This window comes from Bos indicus x Bos taurus, chromosome 13, assembly GCF_003369695.1.
Source record: "Bos indicus x Bos taurus breed Angus x Brahman F1 hybrid chromosome 13, Bos_hybrid_MaternalHap_v2.0, whole genome shotgun sequence".
NCBI classification, from domain to species: domain Eukaryota; kingdom Metazoa; phylum Chordata; class Mammalia; order Artiodactyla; family Bovidae; genus Bos; species Bos indicus x Bos taurus.
This window is the reverse complement of record NC_040088.1, coordinates 57598615-57616310: the sequence shown is the minus strand read 5'-3', so window position 1 is coordinate 57616310 and position 17696 is coordinate 57598615. Positions and strand designations below refer to the sequence as shown.

The window sequence follows — 17696 nt, the reverse complement described above, 5'->3', positions numbered from 1 at the left end:
GATTCACACAAGAGAGGACTAGAGAAAACAGACTCAGCAAAGAGCGCTCACCTGTCCACAATGATGCCATGAGGGATGAGCACGTACTCCAAGTCTCCATAGTAGTGCTGTGGGTACGTGAATAAGCTCAAATCATACCCTGGCCAGTCATCCGTAATCTGCAAACCAATTGATTTTGGTTACAATATTTTTCATTGGAATTTATTTTTTAAAACGTAAAAGAGCATGCTTTGTAAAAACGAATACCATTGAAAATAAGAGACTAGGTCTGACCATCCATAATGGCATTAAATTGTCTTCCATCAACCTGTGAGAAGCCAGGTGGAACAAGGTAAAGACCTACTGAAGTGAACAGGGAACGCCATTCCTGACTTCTCGTATCACAAGATAAAACCCCGACCTAAGGCTAACCTGACAGCACTGTTTGTAAGAGTGCACAAACGTAAAGATACAGTGTATATTTACATTATAAATATTATCATGAATATAAGTAACATTATTTTTGTAATTACAGGCATACCTCATTTTACTGGGCTTTGCAGATAGTTTGTTTGTTTTTTTTTTACAAATTGAAGGTTTATGGCAACCTTGCGTTGTCAGAGGATGCTTAGCACTTCTAGCAATAAAGCATTTTTAAATTAAGGTATGTACATTGTTTTTAGACATAATGGTGAAAAGTGAAAGTGAAGTCGCTCAGTCGTGTCCGATTCTTTGCGACCCCGTGGACTGTAGCCCCCAGGCTCCTCCGTCCATGGGATTCTCCAGGCAAGAATACTGGAGTGGGTTGCCATTTCCTTCTCCAGGGGATCTTCCCGACCCAGGGATTGAACCCAGGTCTCCTGCATTGCAGGCAGACGCTTTAACCTCTGAGCCACCAGGGAAGCCAAAGACATAATGGTATTGCACACTTAATCGACCACAGTATAGGTTAAACCTAACTTTTATATGTACTGGAAAACCAAAATAGTAATAATCTGTGACTTGCATTATTGAGATATTTGCTTTAATTTGGTGGTCTGGAACTGAACCCACACTATTTCTGAGGTCTGGCCACTGACACAGACAGTATCACTCCACATTATTATAATATATTATTATATATACTATTACATGTCTATGCATTGTAATCACCTCACCTGCCTAGGAAAGGTTACCTACTAAAAGTACATGTCTCCTGGGGTTATTGTGCACCCAAACTTCTGAGTGGTTGGGTCGTTTTAGTAAAGACTTCAAAAGGATGTGCTGTGGTGGGAACGTCAGTCAGTCCTGTTGGGAACCGATTGCTCCAGAAAACTGTTGTATTCAGATAGTGGACAGACTGCTAGCAAGCCTCCCTGTTGCTTAGGACTGGATGTGCAAGTCTGATGGTTAAGACAATAAAGAGGCAGGAGAGAAAATGCCAGTGAAGACCATGTTCCCTTTACTGTCAGATCATCCAGAAAGGCACTCAAGCTAAACCATAGCTGAACTGCAGTCTCCGGTTTTCTGCTTACTCCCACATACCTCCATCAGATTTCTCCATGCAGCTGTATGCTTTCAAAGACTCTCCTAATGCAGACCTATCCTAAATTCCCAGTCTAACTCCCCATACCTTGTCCTCCTGTTCTCAGATTGGTCTGTGGTCGAATCAGGATCCTCCCTAGTTCTGTGTTCTGTTCATTTGTTGTCTCTCACCTACACCCTCTCCCTGTCTAATCCACTCCCCCACCTGTATCCCAAACTCCACATCATCTGCACAAACTCAGGACAGGCCCCAGTAATTGCTGACTGTTCCCACCTCTGTGTGATCTTGTCGCCCAAACTCCTTGTATCCCTCAGAGCTCTCTGCTCCTTGAGAAGACTCCTGTCTCTTCCTGCCTCTGGCTCCCTCATCTCATCCGTTTTCTATTGTTTTAAAACCCATCTGTACTTCATCGAACACTGGGATATCCCCCTGCTTTTCCCCTGCCTCCTCACCTGGAACTCAAAACCAGTTCTCCTCCACCCAGGTTTTGGAAGGGCCACACAGGGTCCAGACTCCACTGACTCCCATCCTGGTTCCAGGCTCTGGAACGCTGGCCAGATCAAACCCAGTGCAGATGAATCCCTTCCCTCTCAGTAAAGGGCAACTCTTCTCAGCTGCTGAGGTCAAAATCACAGAGTTGTAACTGACCCCTTTCTATCATCCCCCTCTTGCAACCCAGCAGCAAATCCTATCATCAGATCCTTCAGAATTTAACCAGGACCACCTCTCAGCAGACTTCCCAGGTGGCACTAGAGATTATGAATCCACCTGCCAATGCAGGAGACATAAAAGACGGGTTGGATCCCTGGGTTGGGAAGATCCCCTGGAAGAGGGCATGGCAACTCACTCCAGTATTCTTGCCTGGAGAATCCTATGGACAGAGGAGCCTGGTGGGCTACAGTCCATGGGGTCGAAAAGAGTCAGACATGACTGAAGTGACTTAGCACGCACACACACCTCTCAGCATCTCCACTGCCCCACTTCCAGTCCCCACCACCACCACTTCTTCCAGGACCATTGCCATGGCTACCAATTTTGCCTCCCTGCTTCCACTGTGCTGGCATCCCGCCCATCCTCCACCCCCACGTGGCAGCTGGAGTCCTCCTTTGAAAAACGTACCTCATGTACATCATAGCAGGCTTCTGCTCAGATTTTTTCAAGGGCTTCCCATTTCACTAAGAGTACAACTGGAGTTGCCACCATGGCCTGCAGGGGCGGCGGCCTCTGACTCATCCCTGGAGCTGTCTAACCCCGTCCTGCTTCAGCCACCATTCTCCTTCCTGATGCTTGAATGTCCCAAGCATCTTCTGCCCCAAGAGCTTTACACTTGCTTTTCTTTTGCCTACAACGCTCATCCCCTGGAAGCCCTCATGGCTTACCCTTCACTTCCTTCAAGTCTCCCCTCAAACATCACCTCCACAGCGAGGCCTTCTGGACACCTATGTAAAAAAACACCGCTTCCTTCCCACGCATCTATGTACTTCTCTTACTCAGCCTCACTGTCCTTCACAGCATGTATTTCCACTGGGTGTGACATGTGTACATGTGCTTGTGTGTTTTATCTCCTTGCACTGGAATGTTAGCTCCTTCTGGTAGAGACTTTGTCTGTCTCATTCATTGTTGAAATTCCAGCATTCAGAACACTGACCCGGAATACCACAGGTGCTCAAAAATGCTGAGTGAATAAATAACAGTCTCCACCCACGTGCTACCCAACCCTCAGTCTATCTCCTCGTGATAAAGAGCACCACTGTTCACGGCTCTGGAAATTCTTACCTGACCAAGGGCAGACGGGTGGTCAAACAATGTGTCATCTGTGTATTTGCAGAGTGTCACACCGGCTCTGCCTTGACCAGCAAATCGGCTAGGGGCACAATTGAATCTGTTTACAAAGCAACGCTGGTTTCCACCCCGAGATGGCCTAGGGCCGGCTGTTCACTTTCAACACCGCTGGTCAGTGCCTGGAACCACCAGCTGAACATGAGGAGCTTCCAGAAGACTCGCTGGCAGGCCATGATAGAGACCAGAGGAGACGCCTGAGCAGCACCTGGCCTCAGGAAGATCACCCAGGGACACAGCACCTTCTGGCTCCCCTGCCAGAACCCATACACCACCTCCTAGAGCCCTTGCAGTAGTGGCAGCACGAACTGGGGGTTGTTCCTCCCACCGTGAAATCCTGCGGTAGCCCCTGCCCAGCTGAATCTGAGACCACTCTCTAGTTCATGTTCTGGGGCACAGCTCTGACACTTACTATGGATGTGAGGAAAATTCTATGTGAGACTCATTTCCCCCTCCTTTAAATAGAACACAATAAAAACCCAAAGACAGGGTTGTTTTCAGGATAAAAAGAACAAATAATGTACTTAGATTCCTAGTACATTTCCATTTCCATATATGATAAATGCTTAATAAATGATGCCTCCCAAAAAGTAAAGAATGATAAAATGACAAAATAAATCTATAGAGACTTCCCTAGTGGTCCAGTGGTTAAGACTCCGTGCTCCCAATGCAAAAGGCCCAGGTTCGATCCCTAGTTAGGGGACTAGATCCCACATGCTGCAACCAAGACCCGGTGCAGCCAAATAAAAAACAACAACAATCAAGGCGTTAACCTCTCTGGGTTGGGGTTTTCTTCTATAAAACAGTCAATGCCTACCACATATGGCTAACTTGAGGATTAAATAAGATCAGTTCAGTCCAGTCGCTCAGTCGTGTCCAACTGTTTGCGACCCCATGAATCGCCAGGCCTCCCCGTCCATCACCAGCCCTCGGAGTTCACTCAGACTCACGCCCATTGAGTCAGTGATGCCATCCAGCCATCTCATTCTCTGTCGTCCCCTTCTCCTTCTGCCCTCAATCCCTCCCAGCATCAGAGTCTTTTCCAATGAGTCAACTCTTCACATGAGGTGGCCAAAGTACTGGAGTTTCAGCTTCAGCATCATTCCCTACAAAGAAATCCCAGGGCTGATCTCCTTCAGAATGGACTGGTTGGATCTCCTTGCAGTCCAAGGGACTCTCAAGAGTCTCCTCCAACACCACAGTTCAAAAGCATCAATTCTTTGGCACTCAGCCTTCTTCACAGTCCAACTCTCACATCCATACATGACCACTGGAAAAACCATAGCCTTGACCAGATGAACCTTTGTTGGCAAAGTAATGTCTCTGCTTTTGAATATGCTATCTAGGTTGGTCATAACTTTCCTTCCAAGGAGTAAGCATCTTTTAATTTCATGGCTGCAGTCACCATCTGCAGTGATTTTGGAGCCCAGAAAAATAAAGTCTGACACTGTTTCCACTGTTTCCCCATCTATTTCCCATGAAGTGATGGGACCAGATGCCATGATCTTCATTTTCTGAACATTGAGCTTTAAGCCAACTTTTTCACTCTCCACTTTCACTTTCATTAAGAGGCTCTTTAGTTCCTCTTCACTTTCTGCCGCAAGGGTGTTGTGATCTGCATATCTGAGGTTACTGATATTTCTCCCGGCAATCTTGATTCCAGCTTGTGCTTCTTCCAGCCCAGCGTTTCTCATGATGTACTCTGCATATAAGTTAAATAAGCAGAGTGACAATATACAGCCTTGACGTACTCCTTTTCCTATTTGGAAACAGTCTGTTGTTCCATGTCCAGTTCTAACTGTTGCTTCCTGACCAAGAGGCAGGTCAAGTGGTTTGGTATTTCCATCTCTTGAAGAATTTTCCAGTTTATTGTGATCCACACAGTCAAAGGCTTTGGCATAGTCAATAAAGCAGAAATAGATGTTTTTCTGGAACTCTCTTGCTTTTTCCATGATCCAGCAAATGTTGGCAATTTGATCTCTGCTTCCTCTGTCTTTTCGAAAACCAGCTTGAACATCTGGAATTTCATGGTTCACATATTGCTGAAGCCTGGCTTGGAGAATTTTGAGCATTATTTTACTAGCGTGTGAGATAAGTGCAATTGTGCGGTAGTTTGAGCATTCTTTGGCATTGCCTTTCTTTGGGATTGGAATGAAAACTGATCTTTTCCAGTCCTGTGGCCACTGATGAGTTTTCCAATTTGCTGGCATATTGACTGCAGCACTTTCACAGCATCATCTTTCAGGACCTGGAACAGCTCAACTGGAATTCCATCACCTCCACTAGCTTTGTTCATAGTGATGCTTTCTAAGGCCCACTTGACTTCACATTCCAGGATGTCTGGCTCTAGGTCAGTGATCACACCATCGTGATTATCTGGGTCATGAAGATCTTTTTTGTACAGTTCTTCTATGTATTCTTGCCACCTCTTCTTAATATCTTCTGTTTCTGTTAGGTCCATACCATTTCTGTCCTTTATTGAGCCCATCTTTGCATGAAATGTTCCCTCAGTATCTCTAATTTTCTTGAAGAGATCTCTAGTCTTTCCCATTCTGTTGTTTGCCTCTATTTCTTTACATTGATTGCTGAGGAAGGCTTTCTTATCTCTCCTTGCTATTGGAACTCTGCATTCAGATGCTTATATCTTTCCTTTTCTCCTTTGCTTTTCGCTTCTCTTCTTTTCACAGCTATTTGTAAGGCCTCCCCAGACAGCCATTTTGCTTTTTTGCATTTCTTTTCCATGGGGATGGTCTTGATCCCTGTTTCCTGTACAATGTCACGAACCTCAGTCCATAGTTCATCAGGCACTCTGTCTATCAGATCTAGGCCCTTAAATCTATTTCTCACTTCCAATGTATAATCAGAAGAGATTTGATTTCGGTCAGACCTGAATGGTCTAGTGGTTTTCCCTACTTTCTTCAATTTCAGTCTGAATTTGGCAATAAGGAGTTCATGATCTGAGCCACAGTCAGCTCCCGGTCTTGTTTTTGTTGACTGTATAGACCTTCTCCATCTTTGGCTGCAAAGAATATAATCAATCTGATTTCGGTGTTGACCATCTGGTGATGTCCATGTGTAGAGTCTTCTCTTGTGTTGTTGGAAGAGGGTGTTTGCTATGACCAGTGCATTTTCTTGGCAAAACTCTATTAGTTTTTGCCCAGCTTCATTCCGTATTCCAAGGCCAAATTTGCCTGTTACTCCAGGTGTTTCTTGACTTCCTACTTTTGCCTTCCAGTCCCCTATAATGAAAAGGACATCTTTTTGGGGTATTAGTTCTAAAAGGTCTTCATAGAACCGTTCAACTTCAGCTTCTTCAGCGTTACTGGTTGGGGCATAGACTTGGAATACTGTGATATTGAATGGTTTGCCTTGGAAACGAACAGAAATCATTCTGTCGTTTTTGAGATTGCATCCAAGTACTGCATTTCGGACTCTTTTATTGACCATGATGGCTACTCCATTTCTTCTGAGGGATTCCTGCCCACAGTAGTAGATATAATAGTCATCTGAGTTAAATTCACCCATTCTAGTCCATTTTAGTTCACTGATTCCTAGAATGTCGACGTTCACTCTTGTCATATCTTGTTTGACCACTTCCAATTTGCCTTGATTCATAGACCTGACATTCCAGGTTCCTATGCAATATCGCTCTTTACAGCATCGGACCTTGCTTCTATCACCAGTCACGTCCACAACTGGGTATTGTTTTTGCTTTGGCTCAATCCCTTCATTCTTTCTGGAGTTATTTCTCCATTGATCTCCAGTAGCATACTGGGCACCTACTGACCTGGGGAGCTCCTCTTTCAGTATCCTGTCATTTTGCCTTTTCATACTGTGCATGGGGTTCTCAAGGCAAGAATACTGAAGTATTAAATAAGATAGATAATGGATATAAAACTCTTACATCAGTATCTGGTCTACACTGTCCCTAAAGTCGCTTAGTTGTGTCCGACTCTTTGCGACCCCATGGACTGTAGCCTACCAGGTTCCACCATCCATGGGATTTTCAAGGCAAGAATATTGGAGTGGGTTGCCATTTCCTTTTCCAGGAGATCTTCCCGACTCAGGGATTGAACCCGGGTCTCCCACATGGCCCTGCAATAAATGCTAACCAGTAAGACATACTGAAACATCAATAGTTTACTTAAAAATTGGCATACACACTGAGGAAACCAGAAGGGAAAGAGACACGTGTACCCCAATGTTCATCGCAGCACTGTTTATAATAGCCAGGACATGGAAGCAACCTAGATGTCCATCAGCAGATGAATGGATAAGAAAGCTGTGGTACATATACACAATGGAGTATTACTCAGCCATTAAAAAGAATACATTTGAATCAGTTCTAATGAGGTGGATGAAACTGGAGCCTATTATACAGAGTGAAGTAAGCCAGAAGGAAAAACACCAATACAGTATACTAATGCATATATATGGAATTTAGAAAGATGCTAACAATAACCCTGTGTATGAGACAGCAAAAGTGACGCTGATGTATGGAACAGTCTTATGGAATCTGTGGGAGAGGGAGAGGGTGGGAAGATTTGGGACAATGGCATTGAAACATGTAAAATATCATGCATGAAACGAGATGCCAGTCCAGGTTCAATGCACGATACTGGATGCTTGGGGCTAGTGCACTGGGACGACCCAGAGGGATGGTATGGGGAGGGAGGAGGGTTCAGGATGGGGAGCACATGTATACCTGTGACGGATTCATTTTGATATTTGGCAAAACTAATACAATTATGTAAAGTTTAAAAATAAAATAAAATTAAAAAAAAAAAAAGGAAAAAAAATTATGTTTTAATTAACTTAAAAAAGTGCCTCAAACCTCTTTGCTAAAGTCTTATGGACTGAGTTAAAGCTGCAAATTTAAAAGCAGAAGAAACGTGTTTCTCTAAACACTATTCTATAAGCCAAACCAGTCTATTTCCAAATGAGTCTGAAATAGTTCATTTTCACTGTTGAGATTAAAGACAATTAGAGATGAGGGAACTGCTGGTTTATCCTTAATAGTGCATGCAAAATTGCACTGTAAATGTGTCCCAAACCTGAGGGAATGGAGGCTGTTGGGAACTGCAGATAATTATGTTATTCATCTGCTTTTTGAAAAATCAAAACAAGTCTTTAAATAGTTTCAGTATCACAGATAATACGCTCTAAGTTTTTTCAGAACAATGCTTTCTCTGTTCAAAGACGCAAAATATGGCCAAGCTGGGGAAGTGACAAACACATTCACCAAGCCATTTTACATCACATCCAAGCCTCTGAACTCCCTCAGACCCTCTGTTCCCCATTTGAAGATATACTAAAGACTTCTTTCTAAGTCATTAAAACTTAATTTTTTGCTTAGAATATTTCCTGCTTTATTTTTCAAGTTGGCTGCTCTGGGGATAAAAACAGTTTGGAAACACACACAAAAGGCTAATCTCGGCACCTCTCTGCTGCTAAGCCCCAGACCACGGGCCCCACTCTCTCCTTCAGGCAGTGACCATCAGTTCAGTTCAGTTCAGTCGCTCAGTCGTGTCCAACTCTTTGCGACACCATGAATCGCAGCACGCCAGGCCTCCCTGTCCATCACCAACTCCCGGAGTTCACTCAGACTCACATCCAGGGAGTCAGTGATGCCATCCAGCCATCTCATCCTCTGTCGTCCCCTTCTCCTCCTGCCCCCAACCCCTCCCAGCATCAGAGTCTTTTCCAATGAGTCAACTCTTCATATGAGGTGGCAAAAGTACTGGAATTTCGGCTTTTGCATCATTTCTTCCAAAGAAATCCCAGGGCTGATCTCCTTCAGAATGGACTGGTTGGATCTCCTTGCAGTCCAAGGGACTCTCAAGAGTCTTCTCCAACACACAGTTCAAAAGCATCAATTCTTCGGCGCTCAGCTTTCTTCACAGTCCAACTCTCACATCCATACATGACCACAGGAAAAACCATAGCCTTGACTAGACGGACCTTTGTTGGCAGTGACCATGGCGGCTTTCAATTTCAGGTTCACATCAACCCATCCATCACAGGAGAGGAAGGGAGTCTCTGCTTCCAGGAATCCCAGACAAGAACAGGAGTTGGCCCAGCTGGGGTCACTAGTCCAGGCCCAGAACCAGGGAGGGAGGTGCACTGCGACGGACACCTCAGAGCCACATGTTGAGAAACTGAGTCTAAACAGAGTCTGAAAAGAAGGAGAACTAAGGGGGAACCACACAGGCCAAATAATACCTTGTGTCCTGCATGCCTTCCTCTCCCATGGAAGGTTCTACACCTGGAAGGTGAAAATCATCACCCCTAGGAAAGTTGTGATTCTGATGGATTTTCTGATTCCCGCCACGTTTCCATGGACAGATGGGGAGGGAGACAACAGAAGCACAAATATTTTATATTTTCCTCTTCTCCTTATTTTCCTACCAAATGCACATGTGTAGGTACTAACTATGGTTCTTCTGATAATGGTTCTGTAAAAGTAAAACATATCTAATAAACCTGATGCCCAAAGGGCAGACAGGTAAAGATCTTTTCTATCCCTGAGAAGTAACAAAGATACACCAGCGGAGGAGTCGGGTGAGGGTTAGCGGGGGGACACTGGTGACCAGCTATCCTAAGCAGAGTATCTGAACCCAGGGCCACATCTCTGGCTTGGCCATCCCATGTACTGTTAATAACCTACTAATGTCTCATCTCACCAATTCAACTGAAAGCCATCTGCACCCAAGAGCCAGTTTCCATCTCTTCATTTTCCCTTCTCTTGCAAAAACTGTACTCATTTTAGGCTTAAGTCATCTAGGCCCCTTGCCATCTTCATCACCAAGTTTCTACCAACTCAGAGTTCTCTTCACCACATCATTTCTGGATACTCCAATACACACCCCGATGATCATGCTAGCTACTCCACCTTGAGGCAACTTCACCCACCTTAGCTCAAACGACTTTGCCTCCCCTCCACCTTGGCCACAGCCCATCTGCCACAGCAGCCCCAGCTCTGAACGAACCTTTTGGCCAACCCAATGTTATTACCTATCCCTTTTCCCGCACGTACTGAAATTTCCCTTTGGCTTTTTGCAACCCCTTCTTGAGGGGCTCTCAAGAAGTATATACTTCCCCAGTATACCGTTCCTCCTGAGCTTTCTTTATCCTCCTGACCCTTGACGCCATTAGCTCACCTTGAATTCACTCTTGTGAATTTGTCTTGCCTGCCCATAGCCAACTTGACGTGAATCTAATTATCCCAAGCTCTACTGGAGAGAATGACACGAGTGCAGGGAATATCTCCACAATACATTGATTATTTCCAACCTCGGTGAACCCTCACACTGCCTTCCTTTATCTTTCACCAAATTACCTTGTTTTCAAGAGGGCTTCTTTTAACGCCAACAGATTGGGCTATTCACTGTTCCACCATTTGCTTTTTAGACTTTAAAAATCTACCTTTCCAATTAGTCACATTGACTGGCCTCATCCCTTATTAAGAGTACCTATTATTAAATAACAGAGAAGGCAATGGCACCCCACACCAGTACTCTTGCCTGGAAAATCCCATGGACGGAGGAGCCTGGTAGGCTGCAGTCCATGGGGTCGCTAGGAGTCGGACACGACTGATTGACTTCACTTTCACACATTGGAGAAGGAAATGGCAACCCACTCCAGTGTTCTTGCCTGGAGAATCCCAGGGATGGGGAAGCCTGGTGGGCATAATAGTATTTACTGTATTTAACCATTCTACTGATGGCATAGTTGTTTGAAAGACTCTCACTACTGCTGGCTTCATAACTGGCTTTGCCATCTTGATGCTACCTGCTCCTTCTGCAGCATGTGACCCTCCTGCTCAATCTTAACCCCCTCATGAACATGTGTGTGTGTGCTCAATTGTGTCCAGTGCTTTGTTATCCCTTGGACTGTAGTCTGCCAGGTTCCTCTGTCCATGGGATTCTCCAGGCAAGGACACTAGAGTGGGTTGCCAGCTCCTTCTTCAGGGAATCTTCCTGATCCAGGGATCGAACCTGGGTCTCCCACATTGCAGGCAGATTCTTTACTATCTGAGCCATGAGGAAAGCCCCTGCTTTTGCCCCCTTACCTCCATAAAACTCTGTTCCTTAGGCACTGATCACCCTATCTGCTCTCTCCTACTCCTTCTTGGTCTCCTTATCTGGCTTCTCCCACTAAGTCTCTTACGTCCGGGTTTCTACCCTTAACAAGTTTTATTTCCCCACCATGTTCACCAGGTATCCCCATCCACTGCCAAGTGAAAGCCACTCAGTCATGTCCGACTCTTTGTGATGCCGTGGACTATACATTCCATGGAATTCTCCAGGCCAGATTCCTGGAGTGGGTAGCCTTTCCCTTCTCCAGGGGATCTTCCCAACCCAGGGATCGAACCCAGGTCTCCCGCATTGCAGGTGGATTCTTTACCAGCTGAGCCACAAGGGAAGTCCAAGAATACTGGAGTGGGTAGCCTATGCCCGACCCAGGAATTGAACCAGGATCTCCTGCATTGCAGGCAGATTTTTTACCAACTGAGCTATCAGGGAAGCCCACTGATAAGCATCAGATATTTCTGTTTGCTGATGATTTCCAGTCTATCCAGTCACCCTCCTGAAGTCCAAACAGGAATTTCAAACTGCCTCCCGTGCATCCTGACCCATAAGCTTTACAGGCATTAGAGACTCAACTTGTCCAGAACTGAACTGAATGACTTCCTCTTTTCACACGTGTTCACCCCAAATCTAGGCCTGACCATCGTCTGCATGGCAAGTGGAGTGATCGTTTTTTCAAAAAGCATAAGCTGGGTGTTACGATTCCTTCTCAGACTATAACAATTTCTTTGCCCTTAGCAGGTGCTGTCTTGGAGAATAAGTCCCCTACAGTATACCAACTGTTGTATTGGACTACTGTACTCTTCAAGGTACTGTACTGTAAGATTTAAATTGTTTTATTTTTTGTTTTAATATATTATTTGTGAAAAATATTATAAACATTATAGTACAGTACTATACAACCAATTATGTTAGTTGGGTACCTAGGCTTATTGTTGGACATACAAACCAATTGGACTTGTGAACTTGCTCTCTGAACGGAACTTGTTCGTATGTAGGGGACTTGCTTCAGGTACCCTTCTTCAATCTTCAGCCTCCCCCTCAGCTTCCTCCCCCTCAGCTCCGCTCTTGGCTTAGATGTCACTCAGGGGGCCAACCTGACCATCTGAGCTAAATCAGCAGCCCCAGCCCTCCTCCAATCACTATCTCAAGACTCTCTTTTCTCTTCCCTGCACTTATCACTGTCTGAGAGCATATTCTTCGTGCAGACGCTTTCACACTGCTTGCCTGTGTTCCTCTCTAGAATGTAAGGTCCACGAACACAGGGGTCTGTCTGGTTTTCCCAGAGACTAGAACACTGCCTGGAGGTACCCAGCAGTAGAATAAACAGGAGCCCAATGAACAAATAAATGAACTCTTTTAAGACTAACAGGCCTGGCTGTGAAATTAACCCTGGGCAACAGAGTTCAACCCGAACAGATCAGTTACAATGAGATGTTTCTTAATCCAACCCTCCCACTCCTGCAGGACTCAGTCACAGACAGGATTATCTGTACATTACAGGCTGATTTCTGAACAAAGAATCTTAAAGTAGGAAGTTGGCCCCACCCACCCACCACCCTTGCCACAGTTTCACTTTAAACCTGACACGTTAAAACCACTACCTTCCAAAGAAGCCAGCAGCCTGTATGGCAAGACCAGATTTGATTCCAGAATATTGATCCTTGGGTACCCACCGGGCGATGGCTGACTTTGTGGGGCTCCCAGGGATAAAGAGGATCTGGTCTGCGAGCCCAGCCTCCCACACCTTCTGATACTCCATACACATGCTCTCGAGTTCGCTCAGCGGGTCCTTTTGCAGACACGGATGCTCTCTCGAGGGGCGCTCTCGTGTCCGTAGCTCGTGCAGAGGCCCCACAGTAAGAGCCCTGGTCGGCGTTTCAAATCTCAAACTTTATGTCCTAGCTGCCCTGGCCAACTCTAGGTATCTTTTTTGAAAACAACACGTGAAGCCCGCGCTGGGGGAGTCGGGAGGGAGCACGTAAGTCCTCGCAGCCCCCGCCCCTCCCCCCGGCGCCTAGAGGTGACTCCTGGTGGCCAGCGGGAGTGGGACCCGGAACCACGCGGGCTCAACCGTGGGGAGTAGCGGGTGGCTGTCGGGGGGCGGTGGGGACACCGAGGACCCGGGGGAAGGGTTGTTAATCGCGGGGTCAGTCGGGGGAGGGGGAGGATGGAAGCGACCCGCTGGGAGGGAAGAACAAAGCCGTGGCCAGCTCGCTCCCGAATGCATTTCGGGCGTTTAATCTAAAAAGGAGGTGGGGGAGGGGGCTGCAAATGAAGGACGGGCGGGGAGCGCGCGCCTCGGCCTCGAAATCGGAGTTTGCATTTACCACGACGCCTTGCCCGTAGTCTGGCGCCTCCTCACGGTTCCCGGCCATGTTTCTCCGGGGAAAGCGGGAACGAAAGGAGCGAGAGGGGAGGGTGACGGGCCGGGAGAGGGTGGGTAGCGGGGAGAGGGGAGACCGCTCCGCCCCTGGCCTTAGGGCGGGAGAGCCGCTGCGCACCCAGGACCCCAGGCCTGGCGGGACTCCAGCGCTTTGGCCAGCGCCCGCATCCCGGGCGGGTCCTCGGGCGCGGGGCGGGGCAGGGTCGGGGGGAGGGGAAGGGCCCGGGGCGTCGGTGGGGGCGGGTAGGGGGTTGGGGCGCAGCTGCCGCGAGGCCGGCTCCACCTGAGCGCGGGTCCCCTGCGGCCACCGCCCGTCTGCGAGCTCGGGGACCCGGGGGACGCAAGCTGCACGCAGCTCGCCCATGCTGCAACAGAAGACGTGCCCAGGTCCCCCGCCTCCCTAAGTCTGTCGTCCCCGCTTTCAGGCTAACAAGGTCCTGGAATCCTGCCTGCTGACTTTTGGGTGCTCTTGACCGCAAGTAAATCCGCGAAAGAGCCTGCGGTATGGGATGTTCTCGAAGTGCGGCTGTGAACCAAACTACGAAGTGTTTTTAAAACCCTCTAACTGCCCAGCCAGGAGTTGGAAAGAGCTGTGCGGCGGTTTACCCTTGAACCAAACCCGCGGTTACAGGGTCTGGACTTGGAAAGCAGGCCCTTCCTTTACTGCTTTCAGGGCGGAGAGGGGGAGGAGGGAGAGCTTTTTTAGACGTCATTCACTTCACCACTTTTTAAAGAACGTATGGTCAGAGTTTAATTGTTTCAGGTTGCAGCTTAAAGCCATAGCTCTTGTCAGATTCACGAGCCTTCTATTATGAATCTTTTGTTAATTCAAACCCTAATCTCAGCCTTCCCCCTTAGAGGGTCCTGGTTCTTTGTCCCTTCCTCCAGGGCCCGGCTGTCCCTTTAAATGTATTCACTGCCCTCGTCTCTGCCATCTCACTTCATCCTTTGCAGCCGGCTCTGGTCTGAAGCCCCGAGCTGGACTCAGGCCTCTCCGAAAGACTTATTTTGTTCATCTTCAAGTTCGGGCGCAAAGCTGGGAAGGACTGCTGATTTTGCTTGGTTTGAGGGGGAAATAGTTATCAATCCGTGAATGTCGCTCTGGGTGGGGAAAATATTAGTCATTTCGACGTGGCCCGACTCAGCCCTATGTGCCTTCAGCCTCTTGTGTGTCTACAGCCAGCACGTGCATCGCTGAGATTAGGCGCTGTCCTGGGGGGACTGCGGAGGGGCAGGGGAAGGGCGGCGGGGAGGCCCCTGTTAACTAGCGCTTAGATGCTTCTTGCACAGATAAAAGAGTCAGACGTCCTTGTTTGGGGCGATTTTTATAGTCTGACCCACCTCTTTTCTCAAAAGTGAGGCACCATCTTCTATTTTCATTGTCGAAGACCAAGCCCAGGAAGCATCTTCACAACCAAAGTCACTAAAATTTCCAGGAACTGAAGGTGATCATCAGACTAAAGTGTCCAGAAGACTCTGCTGGGAAGCCAGCCACCTCACGTCGGGGCAGGTTACGGTGGAGAAGCTGTGTGCTCAGATTCAGACACCTAAACTGCTGAGACACTCAGAGGTTGGAATGCAGTGGTTTACCTTAAGGAATCCCACTGTTACTGCAGCAAAGTCAGGTTTACCCGTGGGTACATGGGCCTTGGGAACAAGAAACTTCAGTATCAGTTACAGATGTAGCTGCTCTAAAGAAATAAAAAAGCTACTACTGTGTGCTCAGCCCAGGCACTGTGAAAGATGTAAAGGAAATGGCAGATAAATCTTTCCTTAAAAAGGCCATTAATTTAAATGTAAAATCCAGTAGGTTCACAATGAAAAAAAAAAAAAGTCACTTACTTGAATGATCACAGAATCTCAAGAAGATCCTACAGAGATCCACAGGACATCCTGTGAAGAATACGGAATGTGCACAAATGGTTTGTTAAATTGAATTCATTTTATTTATTACCTTTGTATATTTTGATAACATTTTGGGTGATCTAATTATGCTTCTCTACTTTGGACTACATTAATGTAATACAGTATACATTTGACATCACAAATCGCATTTGCCAAAACCAATACCCAAGAATAACATCATCCATCCTGACTTTATTCTTAATCCTGATATGAGGACCAAGAGGCAAAAATTCTTTTTAAATCTCAGATTTCTGTTATGCATCTACTGCAATGGCTTTAGACAGCGATTCTGATTTTTTTAGTAATAATCCATATGAAGTTAGATAATGAGGCTAAGCCAATTACGTCCAACAATATGCCTCAATTTTCTCATCAGTAAGAAGGACAATACTGCATATGAAGTTTGTTTTTTTGTTTTGTTTTTTTTTGCTCTACTGGATGTGAAGATGAGATTAACGTGAGGTGACATGCGAGAGAATCCTTTGAAAAATGCTATAGAACTGTAAGGTGTTACTTTGAGATGCTGTGACAGTGTGTGACCAAATGTTTATAATGTTATCTGATGGGAAAATGACACAGTAATTGCCTTTTTAAGATGGGTGTAGGGTGACCAATCAGGGACAGTTATAATCTAGGGACAAGGTGGAACCGGTATGAGAGTGGATACAGTAAAAAAAAGAAAATCATTAAAATAATGGAATTTTTCACACAAAAAATGGTATTTTAGCTTAGATTGTCCATTTTCTGATACTCCTTTGAAGAAGCTATAAGGATAAGGACTACATCTTTGCAAAGTTAATAACCAGTAAATATACTTGCATTTTTCAGTCCTTCTCTTGATCCACTTTTTAGTTGGAGGTTCCTGCATTTTCAATTCTGAAATTGTCTAGTTTCAGTACCATGGTGAAAATGCAAATATTTATGGTTACCTGAAATCTCTACCAGGCTAAAGGCTTTTGTCCTGAAAGTGTTGCAGGAAGGGGAACTGATTCCAAGGCCCGAAAATGGGCTCTTGTCTATCACTTAGAAATGAATTGTCCAAAGACACACACGTGCTGACAAACCAAGAGACCTTATTGGGAAGGGGCACCTGGGTGGAGAACAGGAGGGTGAGGGAACCCAGGAGAACTGCTCTGCAACGTGGCACACAGTCTCAGGTTTTATGGTGATGGGATTAGTTTCCGGGTTTTCTCTGGGTCATCATTCCTTGGTGGCACACACATGGCTCAGTCACGGTGGATGCCAGCAAGGATTCTGGGAGGTGACAGGACACTGGAGTCTTCTTTTGACATTTCCCCAGTTCTTCCAGTTGGTGGTGGCTTGTTAGTTACATGTTCCTCACCAGGACCTCCTGTCATAAAATAACTCACAGATATGGTAATTGTGCCTGGCCAGGGTAGGTGGTTTCATTTAATGTGTTTCCCTCAACAAAAGAATATACTAACCTTTTGACAGTTGGTAGTTCTTGAACTTTTGCCAATATTAATCTTTATTGAAGGAGTGATTCGGTCTATGTGCTGAGTTGTTCTGAGCAGTCACTCAGTGACACCAGATTTGAAATCCAGAAGGGCATTTACTTTTTTCTGAGTCCTGAAACATGAAAATAAACAAAAAAACTCTCAGCCTGGGAATTGTGTTGAAATTCATAAACATGTGAAACTTAGTGACTCAGATTGTTAGTCATAGAGTCACTGGTTAGAGTCTGGATGAAGTCCATTGTGAACAAAGGCCAGTAATAATGATGATGATATTTTGCTTTTTCTTAGTGCAGAACAAAACCCTTCACAAATGTTACAAGTACCAAAAAAAAAGTGGCAAGATACTTTATTCCAAATATTCAGGTTAAGTAAGAATCTTGCTACCTTTGAGGTATTCTTTTCCCCTTGACATAAATACAGAAAAAAATGTAGTTGCAAATGACTGTAACACAAAACAACTTAAGCAAAAGCCTAATTAGTATTCAATTAGCATA

At 45.9% G+C, this 17696-nt stretch overlaps 1 protein-coding gene and 1 long non-coding RNA gene across 2 annotated transcripts in view; one reads left to right on the top strand and one right to left on the bottom strand.

Moving 5' to 3' along the window:
* Positions 1-14010, bottom strand: part of PRTFDC1 (phosphoribosyl transferase domain containing 1) — a 102636-nt gene extending 88626 nt beyond the window's left edge. Inside the window, 2 exon segments of the mRNA XM_027559939.1 lie at positions 52-158; positions 13764-14010. Coding sequence (XP_027415740.1) covers positions 52-158; positions 13764-13811 — 155 coding nt within the window. The 5' untranslated portion in view covers positions 13812-14010.
* On the top strand, positions 13248-16554 carry LOC113903579. Its single transcript, XR_003514186.1, has 2 exons — positions 13248-13414; positions 14245-16554. It is a non-coding gene; the product is annotated as an uncharacterized LOC113903579 (long non-coding RNA).
* Positions 16555-17696: the final 1142 nt, after the last annotated feature.